General features: G+C 44.1%; 1 protein-coding gene across 28 annotated transcripts in view; it reads left to right on the top strand.

Moving 5' to 3' along the window:
• NRXN3 (neurexin 3) overlaps positions 1-20,043 on the top strand; it is a 1,209,742-nt gene that overhangs the window by 359,722 nt on the left and 829,977 nt on the right. For all 28 annotated transcript variants that reach the window (XM_083500839.1, XM_083500837.1, XM_083500855.1 and 25 more), the window contains 2 exons: positions 12,496-12,934; positions 15,489-15,872. In XM_083500839.1, coding sequence (XP_083356965.1) covers positions 12,496-12,934; positions 15,489-15,872 — 823 coding nt within the window. The remainder of the gene's footprint in view (positions 1-12,495; positions 12,935-15,488; positions 15,873-20,043) is intronic.

Raw genomic sequence — 20,043 nt, 5'->3', positions numbered from 1 at the left:
ATTGGGACCAATTGTTACCCTAGCTCCAGGCAGCGATTTCCCCCCTTCTCACCTTCCACTCTAACCAGCATGAGACACTGGGTTGTGGACGCAGTGGTGACTCCAGCATTGTGCCACGCTTCACCACTGCCCAGCTAGGGTTTCAACTGACGTATCTTCACCAATAGGGAGGAATTGATTGATGAAGTGGAAGTGCTCAGAAACTTGGTAGGAAGTGATCATGTTCTCTGGGGTTTCCGGATACAGAGGCAAGGGGAAACTGAGTGTAGTCAGACACACGCTCTGGACTTTAAGAAGGCCACTTTGAAAAGCTGAAGGAGCTACTGGGTGTGATCCTGTGGTCAGAATTACTCAGTGAGAAGGGAGTCCAAGAAGGATGGGAGAAACATTGAAGGCGAGGATACCTGGCTTACTAGCAGTTTATGTATAAAGGATCTAGGAGTCTTGGTGGACCGTAAGCTTAACATGAGTCAACAATGTGATGCAGCAGCAAAAAAAAGCTAATGCTATTCTAGGCTGCATCAACAGAAGTAGAGTGTCTAGATCAAGGGATGTAATAGTATCATTCTGTTCTGCTTTAGTCAGACCACACTTGGAATACTGTGTCCAATTCTGGGCACCACAATTTAAGAAGGATGTTGACAAGGTGGAATGTGTGCAGAGGAGGGCAACCAAGATGATCAGAGGTCTGGAAACTAAGCCTTATGAGGAGTGCTTGAAGGAGCTGGGTATGTTTAGCCTGGAAAAGAGGAGACAGGGAGAACATATGATAGCCATCTTCAAATACCTTAAGGCTGTCACTTGGAGGAGGGAGCATGCTTATTTTCTCCTGCTCTGGAGGGCAGGATTCAAACCAATGACTTCAAGTTGCAAGAAAGGAGATTCTGACTGAACATTCTGAAAAACCTTCTGACAGTAAGAGCTGTTCAGCAGTGGAACAGACTCCCACAAGAGGTGGTGGACTCTCCTCCCTTGGAGGTTTTTAAATGGAGGTTGGATGGTCATCTGTCATGGATGCTTTAGCTGAGATTCCTGCATTGCAGGGGGTTGGACTAGATGACCCTTGGGGTCCCTTCCAACTCTAAGATTCTATGGTTACAAGGCAATCTGTTCAAAATCAAGGCATTCTCTTCTCATTTCACTTTCACATGGCTCTTCTGTTGTTCTCCTTCACAAGAAACAAAATGGCTCAGCAGTTGTTATCTCGCCAACATTTTGGCACTTTGAACACAGATGCAAAAAAAGAAAAAGAAAAGGGATTCATTCAGCTCTCTGCAGTCAGCTGTGAATCTTGGTTAAGAACTGTCTGGGTTTAAATAAAACATCTTCTCTGGGATTAGCTTGCCCCCTCATCGCTTGCTTCAGTTAAGTGAAATCCAATGAAAGAGGAACCCAACTGAGAGTTCATTGCCCAGCACCAGGTATACTCAATACAGCTACTTCTTCACCATCAGTGTAAAGCCTTCTGGTACTAATGATCCTGGGAGGTTTTAGTTGCAAGGTGAAAGCACTCTGTTTACCTCTATATTGGTACCTCTGTCTAACCTTTGTCTAATTTGCTATCCTATGAAGGTGCTGGAATGAGTTACAAAAAAAGTTCACTTACACACAGAGAGGAGAATTTTTCTTTGCAATTCTCTGCAATCAGCAGCAAAAGAAAATTAGCCCCAGAAACTGTTGGGATAACCAACAAGGAGAAAGACTGACTAATCAAGGAAATAGAAAGGATTTCCCTTAGTCCAGGGTTTCCCAAACTTCCAGCTACTGTTGGAATACAATTCCCATCACCCCTAGTTAGAAGGGCCAGTGGTCAGGCATGATGGGAATTGTAGTCCAAAAACAGCTGGAGATCCAAGTTTGGGAAACACTACCCTAGTCTAAGAGGCAGCAAAATCAATCTCCCTTCAGGTATGTATCCACCTGAATCTTCATTTAGTGGGAGTTCCTTGGGGCTGATGGGAGTTGTAGTTCAGCAACATCTGGAAGGCCAGAGGTTTCCCACACCTGCCCTAAGACTTTGATTCATTTTGGGGATGAACAATGAAGTGGTCACTCATCTCTAGAAGGGACCACAGAAATGCACTGATTAATTTATTTGGCAATTCATCTTCAGGAGCAATTGGTTTCGTCCATTCAAGGAGAATTAGCACAGATCTGTACCTAAACTCAAATACATATATACTACTGACTAAGCAATATTGACTAGCCAACAAAGGTCCGTATAGTAAAAGCCATGGTTTTCCCAGTAGTGATGTATGGAAGTGAGAGCTGGACCATAAAGAAGGCTGATCGCCGAAGAATTGATGCTTTCGAATTATGGTGCTGGAGGAGACTCTTGAGAGTCCCATGGACTGCAAGAAGATCAAACCTCTCCATTCTTAAGGAAATCAGCCCTGAGTGCTCACTGGAAGGACAGATTGTGAAGCTGAGGCTCCAATACTTTGGCCACCTCATGAGAAGAGAAGACTCCCTGGAAAAGACCCTGATGTTGGGAAAGATGGAGGGCACAAGGAGAAGGGGACGACAGAGAATGAGATGGTTGGATGGTGTTCTTGAAGCTACTAGCATGAGTTTGATCAAACTGCGGGAGGCAGTGGAGGACAGAAGTGCCTGGCGTGCTCTGGTCCATGGGGTCACGAAGAGTCGGACACGACTAAACGACTAAACAACAACAACAACAAGCAATATTGAATGCAGTGGAACTTACTTATGAGTAAACTAGAGAGAGGATTATGCTAGGGTTTCCCAAACTTGGGTCTTCTGCTGTTTTTGGATTACGATTCCCATCATCCCTGATCACTGGTACTGCTAGCTAGGGATGATGGCAGTTGTAATCCAAAAACAGCAGAAGACCCAAGTTTGGGAAACCCTGGATTATGCAGTTAGTTTTCCCTTGAGGAGACCTAACCAGTTGTCCCAGAAAAACCAGTTGCCCCAGAAATGTGTCTGACCAAAGAGACCTTTAAGGTCTCCTCTCTCTCTTTCTTTGAAAATGTCTTGCCTATATTCCATACTACAAGATTTATGGAACCCAGACAATACAGTAGTGTCTTACAGTACAATTTTCCCATTTATTTTCTTAGAAGAAGTAAGACTCACTATGTTCAGTGGTGCTTATTCCTGGGTAATTGTGCATAGAATTGTAGCATTAGTATTATTTAATGGTTAACTTGATTGGGTTACAGCAACTCTGATCATCCACCTAAAACAGATGGATGATACCTTGTAGCTCAGCCTAGATATTGCTGGACAAAACAATTTAGTTATATGTTCCAGACCATTACTGTATACAGGCATGCAATTTAAAATGAGAATGCTCAGCCCTTCCTATATTATCCAAAGGGGCAAGACAAAATATTTGTAGGCCTTTATTATATATGTTCTGATACTATAACATACCAGGGGAGGGTGTGTGCGCAAAAGATACACAAGGTATCTTTTGTCAAGCACAAGTTCAAAATGAATAGCAGTGTTACAGTAACTTGCAGCTGAAACGAAGAGAAAATTGCCCCACCAAAGAAGCTACTGAAACAAAAACAGAACCCATCACCATTAAAAGAATAGCATCTGAATCTAGATGGTGATGATTTTGTCACATTTTTGTACTCAAGAGTCTCAGAGCAGCAGGAGGAGGAAGAATGGATGCAGGGTGAAGGAAGAGCTGTGAGTGGACCTCCTGGGAAACTCTGGACCTCCTGGGAAACTCTGGACCCCCTGGAAAAATCTGGACCCCCTGGGAAACTCAACAAACCTGCTGAAACTGGGTGTGGAAGGTGCAGCTGAATGAGGAAGTATCAGCCACCTTGAGAGTTTAGGGTGATGCCTGCTGTTTCTAGGAATTCTTCTCCTTAGGAGACTTTTGTAGGTGAAATGAGAATTTGTTTGGCTTCTGAGTGAGAACCCAAAGGCTGAGGGAAGGTGTGTCAGAGGGAAAATGAATTGATATTGATTTAGCTATATTAATGCAACATTTTTATATGCAGTCGAAATATATAAAAAAATTGTCTATTAGCACCTTAGAGACCAACTAAGTTTGTTCTTGGTATAAGCTTTTGTTTGCATGCACACTTCTTCAGATACAGCTGTGTAATTCTGTAATATTTTAAGTTGTCTGTTGTTGCTTCATTTTTGTTGTACGCTTCGTAGATATATTTTTAATATATTAAGCAGCATAGAAATTACATAATCAATGATCAGTCAAATAAACTTACACAGTGAAAATAAAATAACAAAGATATTGAACTCAGATTAAAAACCGCAGTAAACAAAAACTTGAAATACTCATCCAACAATAGGTTTAAAAGGAGCAAATGCTAACCACTCTTCTTAAAGGATGAACACAAGAAAGACCACTGACATACCTATCACCCTAATTAATAACTAATAGAATATGAATCTTCAGGTCCACTGTAGCAATAGATAATGCAAAATGTCATCCTCTATATTAAGAACACACGAGTCATGTAGGATCAGACCATAGGTTCATCTGGTCTACCATTTTGTTTCCCACAGTAGCTGGCCTGAGGTCTCTGAGAAGTTCACAAGCAGAGCACAAAGGCAGTAGGCTTCCCTCACTCTTCTTCATCAGATGGTATTCAGTGATATACTGCTTATGAACATGAAGGTTCTAAGCAGCTATAAACACTAATAGGTGCTGATAAACCTATCACCATTCCCTCTAATACTGAGCACAGGTAGTCCGGGCAGATCAGTTAGGAAGTGAAATGTCCCCATCCAAAACTGGCTTCTGCATACTTTAGGATCTGCCTGGGTATGCATATTCAGTTAAAATAAAAGCAACTTCTAAACATGAAATGTTGACCGTAGAACCATAGAATGTTGAGGATAATTAGTTGAAAGGAAAAGAGAAATTGGCTTGCTTGTGCCAAACAGTATATACAGTATAGTATCCTGGAGGCATGGGACGCGGGTGGCGCTGTGGGTTAAACCACAGAGCCTAGGACTTGCTGATCAGAAGGTTGGCGGTTCGAATCCCTGCGACGGTGTGAGCTCCCATCGCTCAGTCCCTGCTCCTGCCAACCTAGAAGTTCAAAAGCACGTCAAAGTGCAAGTAGATAAATAGGTACCGCTCCGGCAGGAAGGTAAACGGCGTTTCCGTGTGCTGCTCTGGTTCGCCAGAACCGGCTTAGTCATGCTGGCCACATGACCCAGAAGCTGTGCGCCAGCTCCCTCGGCCAATAAAGCGAGATGAGCGCCGCAACCCCAGAGTCAGCCACGACTGGACCTAATGGTCAGGGGTCCCTTTACCTTTACTTTTATCCTGGAGGCAGGGATTAGAATCAAAAGGATGCATACTATAAGTTTTCTTTTTTGTTTCCAATCTTTCCTCAGGTAATGTTTCAGTAGGCAGAAAAAAGAAAAGAAACACACACACACACACCTTATCACTCATTGAAAACTTTCCCCAATCTACTATACAGCAATAAACGTTTGAGGTTCAGGGCTGGTAGCCAGCATCCCCCATCCCACCCAACAGAGCCTGTTAGTGCCATATTTCACAGTAGGAGAAGTCTTTAGTTGGACTGGAAAGACAAAAGGTATGTTTCCCCCCCCCTTCCTCTCTTTAAGTACCCTCCCCTCCACAAGTAAAGCAAAGCTACTGTTCAAGGCTGCTTAGCGTCCAGAAAAGAGGTGCTCCTGTAATTGAGGAATACACTTCAACATATGGTTGGGAGTCCCCCATAAATTTGTCCCAGGCAAGACACAGGCACGCACCTAAAAACCAGACCTCTTTCAATGGAGAAATCCATAATGCATCACGCATGATTGTTTCCAGATTTTAAGCACAAAATATATGAATCCTCAGAGCACAGTGAAGGGAAGGTCCATGCCGCAAGTGAATAATAAATATAATGTAATGGCCCATGTGTGGTATTGGACTTCTACCATAAAACCCAAGACAAACAGTTCCAACAGGTGCCAGGGATCTGATTGTCCTCATGCAGAGGGCCAGATAAGACCTTTAAAAGCACTGAAAAAAATCATGATGCCCTCTCTCATATGTAACTGAAAATAATAGTAAAAAAACTGAACTGTAAAATGCATTTAAAAAAACGAGAAAATATAGTTTTATTGCAACATATGGCAGGATCTGATTTCCTTGTTTTTCTTTTTTCTTTTACCTATGTTAGTAGAATATTCTGTTTTAAGTAAGGGTAAATAATAATAATAATAATAATAATAATAATAATAATAATAATAATAATAATAATAATTGTATTATTTATACTCCATCCATCTGGCTGGATTCCCAGTAATAAAAAGAGAACATAAAATTGGAGAAGGGTGTGTAGTTTAAGTTAGTGTGTAGTAGTGGAGTGTAAGAAAGTCTAACAAAGTTCTGATTGTTCCCTTGATGTCTACTTCAGTTCCTTTTTTGAAATCTCATTTGGCTCAGCACTACACAGGAGAATGCTGACAGTTACCTAAATATGATTTCCAATTCGCCACCAGTTTTGGAAACAAGAAGCTGAGCTTGGATATTCAAAAACCGGATCTTGAATTCTCACATTCAACCTTCCAAAAGCATTATGTAAACACAGTTAATGAGGATTATTGACCCCTTTGAGACCGATTCATAAGCAATCATAGTTAAACTATTCTCCTAAAATGATGGAATATAATATAACTAGATGTTTACTAGTCCATATCAGGTCCTGTCATGCTCCTGATAACATCTTCTGAAACACACCCGGGTCCAAATGCCTTTCTCCAGATGCCCATTGGTTGCTGTCTTTCTAAATAACTTTAGTATCTGAAAGAGCATCTTTCCAGGACTGCTCCGCCCAATCACTAAAGGCTAGGCATCTTCTTTGAATGAGGGAACTGCTGGGTTCAATTCCCAGCATCTCCAAGTAGAAGTGGGAATGTTCCTTGTCTGAAACCCTGAACAGCTGCTACCAGTCAGTGTAGACCAGTGTTTTTCAACCACTGTTCCGCGGCACACTAGTGTGCCGCAAGATGTTGCCTGGTGTGCCGCAAGATGTTGCCTGGAGGGAGGCGGGTGAGTCGGGTGGCAAGAGGCGGGGCGGCGGCGGCGAGGAGAGGCCGCCCAGCGCGGGGCTCTCGCCATCTGCCTGCCTGGCTGCCTGCGAGCTCGGCGGGCAGCGCCTCCGTCCGCAGCGCCCGCCTCGCGGCTCTCATTCCCTGCCCCTGCCAAAGCTCACCCAGCCAAGCTGCGCTCTCCTTCCTGCCTCGCTTTGCTGCCTCCTCCCCCCCACCCCCAAAGCTTGGAGGTTCCCCGGCAAGGGGGAGGGAAAAAATTGAAACTTACACTTTCGTGCGTCCCTCCCGGCGTGACGCTGCGCGCTGACATCATGGGGCTGTAATGGTGGTGTGCCTCGAGATTTTTTTCATCAAACAAGTGTGCCTTTGCCCAAAAAAGGTTGGGAAACACTGGTGTAGACCATACTGAGCTAGATGACCAGTGAACTGAGTTGCTATAAGGCAATTTTTTTGGTGCTCTTGAAATAGGAAATAACAATTAAGCCCTATTACTAGACTGCTGCTTTGGTGACAACATCTCCATGTCTCTCTTGGCTCCTCCCCATCCTAACTTTCTGTGACTGCTGTGGCAGCAGAGCTGGAGAGAGGGGCCTATCCCTTCCTTGCTAGCACCAGCATATATGAGACCAGAAGGGAAGGAGAGACTCTCTCACTGCCTCCCCTACCTGCAGCAAGGTATGGGGTAGAGGGAAGCGGAGGCCTCTGTTGCCAAAGCATGACTCAAACTCCTTGGTACCTGGAATTTCCTTGTTTCAGCATTTCAGGTATCTGGGAAAGAAAGACCTTCAGTCTCTGCCACTGCAGCCAGGGAGCCCAGAGTTCTTCTCTGGCTCAGGTAACAATCCAAGCCAGAAAGGAACTATGATGTCATATTGCTCACCTCAGAATGGAGGTGAGCATTGCAAGTTGCTGAGATTCACATTCTGAACCATGAAATTACAGGCATTGGTCACACTTCACTGTTAATGGGGTCTTTTATTACATTCCATATTTTGATTCGTATTCTGGCATTTGAGTACTGCAGGAGCCTTTCAGGTAACAGTTGCATATCAAGGTGAGTGCATGTTATTTATTGTATTTATTTGCAGCAAATCTCTTGCCTTTAACCATGAAGCTTGATAAACAGAATTCCATATTCTTCTGACCGAAGCGAAACCAATTCCCACCAGAAAGTTATCTTTAGACAGTGAAGCGTATTTCCCTTGTATTCAAGCATTACAATAGGGAGATTCTCCTCCACCCTACACACACACACTGCACAATTTGATCGTGGAAACCGATCTCCCAAACATCACTAAAAACCTAATTTGTTTGAATAGGAGCATCAGGGGAGCCTTTTTATTATCAAAAAGCATTTGCTCATTCAGACATTTGGGTAAATAGGAGTGATATTTGCACAGGATTATGCCAACTTGCATATATATACTTTGTGTATATTGTGAATCTGGATAACTAGGACATTTAGATAAGAGAGGTATGGATAATTGATCTTCTGCTCTAATTGCCCATCAGTTTAGCTTAGCATCAGGGCACCATGCAGTGCACAAGCTGCCGTGGGCATTATCGTGGAGACAGGCGCCACAGACAATGGATGGTCAGCCATTATAAAAATTGTGTCTTCAAACAAGCCAACATCAGAATAGTAAAATCCAGGTTTAGACAGCTTGTTTTTAAATGGACATGAAGCTCAAGGGATTTGCTCAGGAAAACTTGGGTGTCTTTAAAAGAGGATGGAGAATGAAGCTTTGTTGTTTGAAGCCATAGGATCCCACAATATAGATACAACACACGAACAATCATTTTGACATAGTTATCACAAGAAAACAGAAAAATAAAACTCCTTCCCCTGACACATACAATGTAAACCACACATTGCTCCTCCATGATAAGTTAAAAAGGCATTAAAGCAAAACAGAAGCGCATCCTGCCCACTCAGGTTTTTTTTTGGAACCTAGTTCTCATTTTCTTAGCTCCCAAAGCAAGTAATAATAACAACAACAACAATAACAACAACAACAACAATAATAATTTATTATTTCTGCCCCACCCATATGGCTGGGTTTCCCCAGCCACTCTGGGCAGCTTGCAACAGAAGCTGAAAAATACATTAAAACATCAGTTTATTTATGCTACTTTGATGGCAATGGTCCAGGGTGAATCTGTTTGACAGGGACTGGAAGACTCATGCTCATATAAGGGGCAACTTAACAGGTTCTTCAGCTTTTCCTGACTCACAAAGGATTCGATGAATTCATGGAGGATCAAACTGTTAGTTGCTACTAGCCATGATAAGTATGTTCTACCTCCACTGTCTCTAAATGTCACTTGTTCGAAACTACATGGTGTGTGTGGCTGTTGTGTTCAGGATCTGCTTTTGGGTTTCCTGGAAGCATCTAATTGGCCACTGTGAGAATAGGATGCTGGATTAGATGGGCCATTAGCATGATGCAGCAGGGCTCTGTGTATATTCCTTAAAAGTTTGTGCATTCCCCCAAATTAAACAGGCTCCCCATGCAGGCTGGGGGGAGTGGTGCGATTGTAGCCAATGGAAGACTGCAAATGAATGCGTAGCAGAGTCAGTGGCCAAGAGATGGGCCCATTTTTTTGGGGGGGGCACACTGAGGGGGTTGAAAGCTTCCTGCCCCTGGAATGGGAGCAGCAAGTGGAAAATAGCTACATTTTTAAAACCTTCTTTCGACTCAGTCCATCTCGAGAAGGCATTTCTACAACTGACAGGGAACGTTTCTGTGCAGTGCAAGGCAATGGGGACATCTAGTGGCCAACTACATATGGGCGTTGCCCAAGGGAGCGTGTCAACCAGTGTGCCCAAGGCAATATTTCCTTCTTAATTCTACCAGACTTGAAATAAAATGCACATTGGCTTCTTGCCAAGTGTGGCACACTCTCACTTTCTCCCTCTCTGCATCTTTAGTTGATTGCAGAGAGGCTCTTTTGATGGATGGAGAAAAGCCATCTGATTAGAAAGGAATTTTTTTTATTGAGTCAAGATCAAAACTGTATAACACAGATGAGATTCTTTATGTGCTGCAGACTAGCAAAGCCTTTGTAAGGGTGCTTGATAATATATTGTCCTCTTGTCAGTATTGCTTAGCAGATGCCAGTACCCTTGACGTAAGAAGTGGAGGAAAGCATTGTGGTGCTGCTTTGGGACTTGAGGGCACAGGGGCGGGGTTTTTTTTTTTTTTTTTTTGAGGGGGTGGACTTTTTGTTCATCAGTTTCTATTTGGTCTTTAGTGTATGAAGATGGCACAATCTAGTGTCCTCCTATCGGCTGGTCCTATCCATCCTTGCTTGCAAGTAACTGCATGATTTACACCCAAGTAAATGTTCATAGAGTTATAGCCCTGTTGCAAGAGGCTAATAGCCCAGATCTCATTAGTGTTCAAGAGGGTTTATTCCTATGTGCACAGGATTGCAGTGATAACCTGCAAATCAGTGAAGTTGCAATCCTATCCACTCATACTAAGGAGTCACTCCTATTGAACTAAGTAGGACAAAGCACACATTGGAACAGGCGGTCATCCTGTCCAGTCTTACTTGAAAGTCAGTCTCACAGAGACTCATTTCCATGTAAAGATGAGCTGCACAGCTGCTGTGATCTGTATAAGTCTCTGGGAGTCCCATTAAATTCAGTGGGTCTTCCTGTGTGCCTTACACAGATGTTTCTATCTTATTCAGAAGAATTGGGTTTCTCAAGCTTGCCTACAAATGAGCAACAATGTGCTGCACGGTGGAGTGCTCCTGTTCAAGCCTGCCAGCCCTGTCCTTTTCTAGGCAGGGATACTGCAGAATTCTGATGGAATTTGGAGCAGAAATCACCACAATTTGCTATCATTGGCCATCTTAGCCCACAACATTGCATAATTATACTATCTTCTCACTTTCTTGTGCAGGGGCGGGGGGAAATGTTTCCCTTCTATTAAAATGCACTGAATTTAATTACGTAACCGATTACATAATTAATTGTGTTCGTTTCAGCCATAGCAGATAACGAGATGAAAACTGTAGAAGCCAAAATGTAGCAGAACAGAAACAGCACCAGTTGTGGTGGAAACAGGAAATTTCTGCCTCCTTACATCCCTGCTTCTAGGACATTCAATTTCATTCCCCTGCCACCTCCATTTTTTTGCTTTTCCCTGTCACAGACATGCAACATGGCCACTGAACATTCTCTGTCTTCACTCAGGGCCCACCCATGAGGCAAGGTGAGGCAACCCCTCGGGTTGCAGAATCCACAGGGGCAGCAGATCCTGCTCTCAATCTTGTTTCTGATGTAGATCTTTCCTCACCCTTTCTTCCCTGGTGAGAAAGGGGGCACTGTTTTGGGGTCTGCCTCAGGTGCCAAAATGTCTTGGACCGGCCCTGTCCTCACTGGCCTGTTTTTTAAGTGTGTTCCCCACCCCCACCCCCGGTGGCCATTTTTGCCCTGAAATGTTCATTGTGCTTCTGCAAACCTTGTGGTTTCTCTGAGCCTGCTGATATTTATTGATTACTTAATCATTTTCACAAGCCCACTCTTCACTGTATTGATCCCAAAGTGGATTACAACACACTGGACCAGAAGCAAACAGGCCAACACCACATTGAAAAGCACTTCAAAACATAGGTGGTAATTCTAAAAGTGTAGGCAGTGCACTGACAGTAACAGGTGGACCAAACCAGTGGTGTATTCAGGATACCCTGTTAAAGGGGTCTGGGTGGAAGACTCTGTCCAGAAGCTGAGTATGGGGCAGGCCAGCCACAGAGCTTCCAGTGGCGGCCTTAGGCTGGCCACCTCAGTAGATCGGCATCTTGGGGATGCCTTAATCTTTGGTACAACACTGAAAACATTTCAGCCCTCTGCCGGGGGCTGAAGTTGGATATATACCCAGTGCAAAATCCACCTACATCTGGAATCAATAAAGTCGTGGCCATTTTTGACCCAAATTGTTGTCTACTTGAGTTTATTCATGGCACATTAGCTGGAGACACTGCACAGGTGTGGGGATGCTGTGACTGGGACTGCAATAACTACCATTTCTTTCTGACATATTGTTTCTCAGTGAGCCTGTTCTGGCTAGCATCCCATCAGCACTCACCAAGTGAGTTTTCTATTAGAGAGAGTGATTGAACTGAGACCGCCAGTACAAGCGAAAGGGTCAGTTTGCACATAGGGTTAAAGCTTCAATCATTTTTTAAAGGGATGTAAAGCTCTGAGGCTGGACATCTTCAAGGACAACCAAGAAGCTGGAGCACCACTGAGCGCTTGAACTTCTCTGAATTTTGCCTCTTGTTCTTACGTGATCTCTGGATGCTATACAATGCCAATGAGTGTTATTCCTAAACATAGTCCTAACCTAGAATCCCATGCAGGCTCACCCCAATCCTGAGAGCTTCTTTGGGTGCGTATTTCCAAAGTGTAGGTTATCTCCTGGGTTGATGTATGGTGTTTTCCCTTGTCCCTGACAGGTTGTTTATAAGAATAACGACATCCGTCTGGAGCTGTCTCGCTTGGCGAGGATTGGTGACACAAAAATGAAAATCTATGGGGAGGTGAAGTTCATGTGTGAGAACGTGGCCACACTGGACCCCATCAATTTTGAGACACCCGAGGCCTACATTAGCCTGCCTAAGTGGAACACCAAGCGCATGGGGTCCATCTCCTTTGACTTCCGCACCACAGAGCCAAATGGTCTTATACTCTTCACCCACGGCAAGCCCCAGGAGAGGAAAGATTCCAGGAGCCAGAAGAACACCAAAGTGGACTTCTTTGCAGTGGAACTCTTGGATGGGAACCTCTACCTGCTTCTCGACATGGGCTCTGGAACAGTCAAAGTGAAGGCCACTCAGAGGAAAGCTAATGATGGAGAATGGTATCACGTTGATATTCAGAGAGATGGCAGATCAGGTATGTAGAAAAAAATTCCTGGGAATAGTCCAGCCCCAACTATAGAAACACAGACCCTTTATGATGGTTGAAGAACAGGATCAAAGACCACTGGTCTTTGACCTTCGAGAATTCTTGGAGACCAGAGACGGAAAAATATTGTCTCTGCCTTCAGGAAAGGATGAAAGGCAAATCTGGGGAACTGCTGGCTGGTCAGCCTGATAACAATACATAGCCATTCCTCTTCTAGGGCAGGAACCCTGGACATGACAATTCCTTTGATTCCTGGCACCTGGGATGCTGCTATGACTCCATCACTAGAGCCTCTTCCGATTGCCATTGCTGTTGCCCTATGAATTTGTGCGCAAAAGTGAAGGGTGTGTGGCAGGGAGACCAGAGATGGTCAAACCTGATTGCTAATTGTGCTGAACTTTAGAGGAGTTTGAGTCCAGTTTGGAAGGGGCACCAGGATATTCAGCATTGGGGGTGCTAATTTCTGAACCGTGAAATTCTGAACCTAGCCACCATCGCTACTATGCCAGGCAAGAGTTGCCACCGAAGTTCCTCCTAATGTGGAATTCAAATCAAACACGTGTTTTCCCCAGCATGGAGCATCTGGGGAATCTCAAGGGAAGCGGGAATAAATAAATCTAGTGTAATTTCACAATAGAGTTTTGGAAATCCTTATACTGCCATCAGATTTAATTTGCAACAAAATCCGGGTAGAATGTCAAGGTTCCTTCTAAGATGAAATCCACCCCTGGGATTTTGAGAAAAGCAATAACAAAGGTTATTGTTGAAAAGCTGGGGGTGGGAGGGATGTTACAAATTCCTAGGGCAGGCATTCAGTTCCTTTGGTACTACGAGACATTTAAATATTTGCTGTTATCTTCATTGTGGAGATTCTATTTTTTGTACTCCCTTATGTCATTCCAGCTTCCAAGTTTTTGTTTTTTAAACCCACACTGCATTTGGGAATCATATATAGAGGGAGACTGGATGTGGGATGAATGGTGCTGGAATTTGATGTTTCTGCTTTTTCAAAACAACGTACCTTCAGTAGATAGTACAGAATTATCTAGCTTACTTAGGTATTATTTTTTTAGCCAGAAAAATATTCTCAGAGGTCTAGGAGAAATTTGTATTTTCTTCTTCAACCCTACTATAGTTTAAGGTTAGCAGGTTTGCAACAGCTGTGCTTGTTGTTGAGAAATTCCAGCATTTTATGGGGATGTAAATAAGTAATCAAATAATTGATTTTTGTGTGGGGCAGGTTGGTTTGCATTTAATTAACTTGCGAGGATAAATTCAATCAGCAGCATTCATTGCTTCTTAGTCTTGCTTACATATATGGCAGATATCTGGCCTCTGGGTAACAACATTTAGCATTAGAAATATAAAAGGAACAAGCAGAATCCAACCCAAGCTGAACATTTTGTAGTGCAATTCTATACATGTCTACTCAGATGTAAGCCACATGGGGTTCAGTTAGTGATTATATGATTGTATTCATTAAGGCCCATTTATGTGTAGCATGTGTTCTAACAAGCTTTGCTATTTTCAATGGAAATCAACGGGACAATAATGCTGTATTGGTGGGTGGATTAGAAAGTGCAGAATCCAACCATAGTTCAGCACTTCAAAGTACAGGTGATTTTAGTGGGACAGAGCTACTTTTGTGCTGAATTTTCCTGCTTCAAGTAGATGGGATTTTAAACAATATTACTCTGATTTTAATAGAAGGAGATCCTGTAGCTTTATGGTCTCTTTAGAGGAAGAAGCTTGTCCCGTCTATTTCAATGGGGCAATCTCCAAATGGTAATGCCCATGAAAAAAGGTCAGCAGGTGGGTGGCTGCTAAGGTGGGACGACCCCAATCCACTGCTGCTCCTGGTCTGTAGACCAGGAATTCAGTTCCCTTATCCCTAGAGTTTTCAGAAACTGAAATCTGGACCTTCAGCATGCAGATCAATATGGTCTCTAACCAAGCTATGGATCCCTCTTCCTTAGTATTCTTTCTGCCCTCACTGTAATTTGAAAAACTAGAGGATGCATTATTTTCGTATACATGAGTGGGCTTAAATTTGTGGGCCAGGTGTGGACCAGTGCTTTGTGATGCTGTTATTTCACACTAATCTTTGAGATCTGCACTGTGCACTGTATCGAGGTGTGTACTGTCTTGAGTTCCAGCATGAGCCTAAGAGAGAACACTTGCTCTTCCTCCCAAATCTTCCTGCGCCAGACTGCCAGATTGTTGATGTAGGACTTCCAAGGCTATATGTGCAAAAATAGCCATTTGAGGTTCCTGCATCATTGCAGAGGATTGGGTTGGACGTCCTTCGTTTGTCTTCCAACCTATCAGTTTTATTATTCTGTGCCTCTGCTGTCTGACAGGCTTAGCAGAGGGCAGCAAAGCATTTCAGGACAAGTTTTCTGTGTCAGCTGTGTTTTGTCTCAGCTGACATCTTCACTCTCCTGTGCCAAAACCCCATCCTTTCACCAGGATTCAAACTGCCACGAGAACTTGACTTGTGCCACAACTGTGGCTGCTGGCTGACGTGATCTCTTTCTTTCAGGCACTATATCGGTGAACAGCAGACGGACACCTTTCACTGCTAGCGGGGAGAGTGAGATCTTGGATCTGGAAGGGGACATGTATCTGGGCGGACTGCCTGAAAACCGGGCAGGCCTCGTCCTCCCTACTGAGCTCTGGACAGCCATGTTGAACTATGGCTATGTGGGCTGCATCCGAGATCTCTTCATCGATGGGCGGAGCAAGAACATCCGGCAGCTGGCGGAACAGCAGAACGCTGCCGGGGTCAAATCATCCTGCAGTCGGCACAACACCAAGCAGTGCGACAGCTATCCCTGTAAGAACAATGCTGTTTGCAAAGATGGCTGGAACCGCTTCATCTGTGACTGCACTGGCACTGGCTACTGGGGGAGAACGTGTGAGCGGGGTAAGTCCAGCAACCAGAGAGGGAAACTTCTGTCCTGAGCTATACTGAGCCACGCTATGTGGCACACTAACTTAGCCCAAATGCACTTTCCCCTACAGTCCTGCCACATATGAAAACAGTGGTTCAGACTAACCCTTATAGCCTCCAATGCGTAGCCATTCTTTTAAAGATCCTTTCCAGTGGTATGCCCTGCACATGTAGTGGGACATTCAGGCTGTGCATGAAGTCTACCAGCTATTGCATGTATGACCTCTAGTTCTCATGATCCTTCTGATACCTTCTGAAGGAAAAGGATTGTGGGAATTTCATAAGTCCAGTCCATCCCAGCGAACACAGGATGTCTGGGATGATGGGAATTGGGGTTCTGCAATATCTGGAGGGCACCACACTATTGACAATGATAAACAGTTCCACGTTGGTCTTTGCAGGATCATGCTAAACTTGGTTTGCTACATGCACATGAAAGAAAAGGAGAGAGAGAGCATATTTTGTCCCCTTCTGTGTATTGTTCCAGTGCTAACATTTGACTGTCAGATCCAAATCAATAATCAATGAGGACTGACATTCACCTGTACCACAGGGGAATCAGTTAAGAGATGAGCAGAGTCTTCCTGGGTACAACAGGTGTCGCAGGGCCATTTTCCCATGGTCTTGTCTCACTGGTCACTTAAAGGCATCTGACTGGGGATATATGAGACACAATTATTTCTGGTGCAGACAATCAAGAGACACATCCATTCTTGGCTAAATGAGAAGGAGCTGAGCAAATGTAAGGCATTTGATCTATACACTGTTCAAATTCCAGACGGTCCCATTTATTGTCATCCTTGTATTGTGCCTGATGCCGTGCACAGAATAAATTGAGTGAGAAGGTGTTATTTTTGAGGTTTTTAAAAAGCCAAACCAAAGTAGTAGCACAAATTCTCCCATTTCCTTTTTCTGAGGCAAATTTATTGGTAATATTATAGTGTATAGATCTCCTAGGTCTGTCTTCCCTTTTCTCTCTCTTGTATAGACTGATAGCCGGCGGGTGGGGGTGGGGGTGGACAAACAAGGAACAGGAACACTTGAGTTCCTTTTGTCTTTAGCTCAGGAGGCTGTTGTGTGATTCCGGGAGCCAAGGAAATTCCTAGTCCTTCTGATCCAAGTTATTGCAAGGATGCTTCTGAAGCCACGTGAAAGAAAGAAGGAACAATTTTGACAAGTGGTGGATTGCCTCAGTTAACCTTTCGATAGGCTACTGCCACAGCTGTTTCTTAAAAAAAAAAAGATTAGCAGATGTATGCAGAAACAAGATAGAACATATTTATGAGCGGACACATGTGAAAGCACCACTGGCTGGACATACAGATGGATTCACCCGTCTCTACTTGACGTCCTGCTATGCCTCATTTGTACATCACAGTAAGCCAAACTATGGCTTGCCAGAACTGTGTGGAATTACAGGCTCCTGTAGAGATACATGTTAAAGAACATTTACATTCATGCAGGGTAGGCCTGCCAAAACAAAAAGGGGTTTTAAGCAGCATCTGAGAACAATACACTGAAGTTGCCTTCCTAATATGCACAGGGTGTTCAGTGCTGCCACACAGGAGGACTGATTAACATTAGGCAGAACTAATGTTAAGTTAGTTCCAGGAACCTATCAGCTTCCCTCACTTTCCAAGGATGGGCCACCTGAACAGGCCCACTACTCTTGCAGGGGGGAATTGACACCACCAGTCCAAACTTCACCAAAATAATGGTCCAACCATGACAAGGGAGTGCTTTGAAGGCAGGCCAAAATGCTTATGGTGATTGTAATGGTTCTAGGGGTTGCTTGTGTGTAAATCAACGCCACCCTTGGGTGGTTGCCTGAATGAACCCTTTCTGTCTGGACAGCCACGCGCCCGTGGCTGTCTCAGTCGCTGGCAGAATCCGTTAGTGGGCGTTTCTTGAACTTCTTATAGCAAAGAAGCTCTTTGACGCCTAGTCTCCGCCTAGTTTCCCTGCGCGGAAGCCTTCTGCGCAGGGAGGGTGTGGGCATCGGAGGACCCGTGCTCTCCCCACTGGTTCCCGGCGAGGAGTCTTGGAGCCACCTCGCCGATTCCCCCATCTCCACCGGTGTTACGCTGATTTCCTTCCCCAGAAGATGTGCTGCTTCTCTCCCTCCCGGGACGCTCTCCGGAATCCCTCTGGAGCCCTCCCTCTCCCTCTGGCTCCGATGGCAGTTCCCTGACAGTGATGGACCATTTGTAACAGTGTGACATTAAATTGCTTCATATGCACCCAGCATGTACTGTATCTGTGTGTGAGATTCTATGCTGCAAATGTGATATGAATCAACCTGGACCCTTTGTCATCATCCAAGGCCCTCTTCATGTGCCACCTCGATGAGTCGTCTGGAGGGTGGCAACATGAGAACAGGCCTTTTCTGCGGTGGCTCCCCATTTGTGGAATGCTCTCCCCAGGGAGGTTCACCTGGCACCATCATATATATACTTTTCTCTATAAGCAGGCCTTTGGCCTTTAACTATCTGTGGCCTTTTAGAAGAGGGTGGGATGTTTTTAATGTGTTTCTTTTTCTCTCTCTTGCTTTTAATGTATCTTTGTGGGGGTTTCGTATCTGTCTGTTTGGTTGCAAGTTGCTTTGGGTTGCCCTGGGCAAGAGAAAGCGACTAACAAATTCAATAAGTAATAATAATAAAATGAATGAATAATGGGCAGCAAGATGTTGCAGGGTATCCTCCTCACTTCATAGCACAAGTGCTTCTGTTCAGGGTTCCAGTTAAACAACATCCATGTCCTTCATTAGGATATTATAAGCTGGAAGCAGCTCCCCTCCCTGGTTTTCTGTTTTTCAATTCCAACTGAGCATGTTTAAACCCTTCTGGGCTGTTTTGGAGGACTTTTTGGCTCCCTTACATTTTAGAGATGTTTGGTTGCTACTTCTGCAAATTTCAGTGCCCTTCCCTCACAGAAACCCCAAACACATGCCATTGCCTCCTCCTTATTTAACAGCAGCCCTGTTTGGGCTCCATTTCTGTTGGTGCTCCCCACTACCCAAGTTTGCTGTTAGAGACTGTGGTGTTAGGCATGAACCTGCCCCTGAAATGAATTTGCCTAATTGTCCATGAGAACTAGACCTAAATTGAGTAATTAGTAAAAGAAACCCTGCCTTGTGAAACATCTGTCTTGCTTGATACACATATACCCCAAGGCCCCAGTGTGTCCCTGGCTTGGAACATGGCTCATTATTTCCCAAAAAAGACAAATGTACCATCAAAGACTGTTGGAGAATTCATGTTTTTGTAGTGACGGGGCTGGATGTTCGGAATTGTGTGTCAGAGAATGAATGCCTGTTTTGCTAACAGTTACACCACTCTCTCCTCCCCCTGCCCCAATTGCTGGTTATGACATACAGTGGTACCTCGCAAGACGAATGCCTCGGAAGACGAAAAACTCGCAAGACGAAAGAGTTTTTCGTTTTTTGAGTTGCTTCGCAAGACGAATTTCCCTATGGGCTTGCTTCGCAAGACGAAAATGTCTTGCAAGTTTGTTTCCTTTTTCTTAAAACCGCTTGAAGAGGTGCAGTTGCGACTTGACCGTGCTTCGCAAGACGAAAAAACTCGCAGAACGAATTAATTTCGTCTTGCGAGGCACCACTGTATAAAACTCCATATGGCTTAGGTTCAACCTATTTGAAAGACATTATGATTATTATTATTATTAGTAGTAGTAGTAGTAGTTCTAATATCTCACAGTGGTTTCTAGCCTACATTAAAACATCAAATAAAACAATCCAGAATAAAATATGAAGTGTACGTTCAAAACAACATAATTAACAGGAAACAAAAATATTATTTTAAAGATTGAAAAATAAAGCATTACAGAGGAGGTCAGCTACAGAATGCACATTTAACACGGCAAAGGTAGCCCCCCCCCCAATCCTCTCATACGAACCTGGCTGGGTTTTGACATTTTCAGAAGAGGCCCTTCTCTCGATCCCGCCACCCTCACAGGTTTGCTTGGTGAGGATGCAGGAAAGGGTCTTCTTGATAGCTGCTCCCAGACTCTAAAACTCCCTCCCTAGAGAAGCAAGACTAGCTCTCTCCTTGTTGTCCTGCTGGCAAATGAAGACCTTCCTGTTCCAACAAGCTTTCGGGAGCTGACTGCTTTTCATTGCAGTTAT

Source organism: Podarcis liolepis (assembly GCF_965112155.1).
Source record: "Podarcis liolepis genome assembly, chromosome: 1".
NCBI classification, from domain to species: domain Eukaryota; kingdom Metazoa; phylum Chordata; class Lepidosauria; order Squamata; family Lacertidae; genus Podarcis; species Podarcis liolepis.
This window is presented reverse-complemented; position numbering and strand designations above follow the sequence as displayed.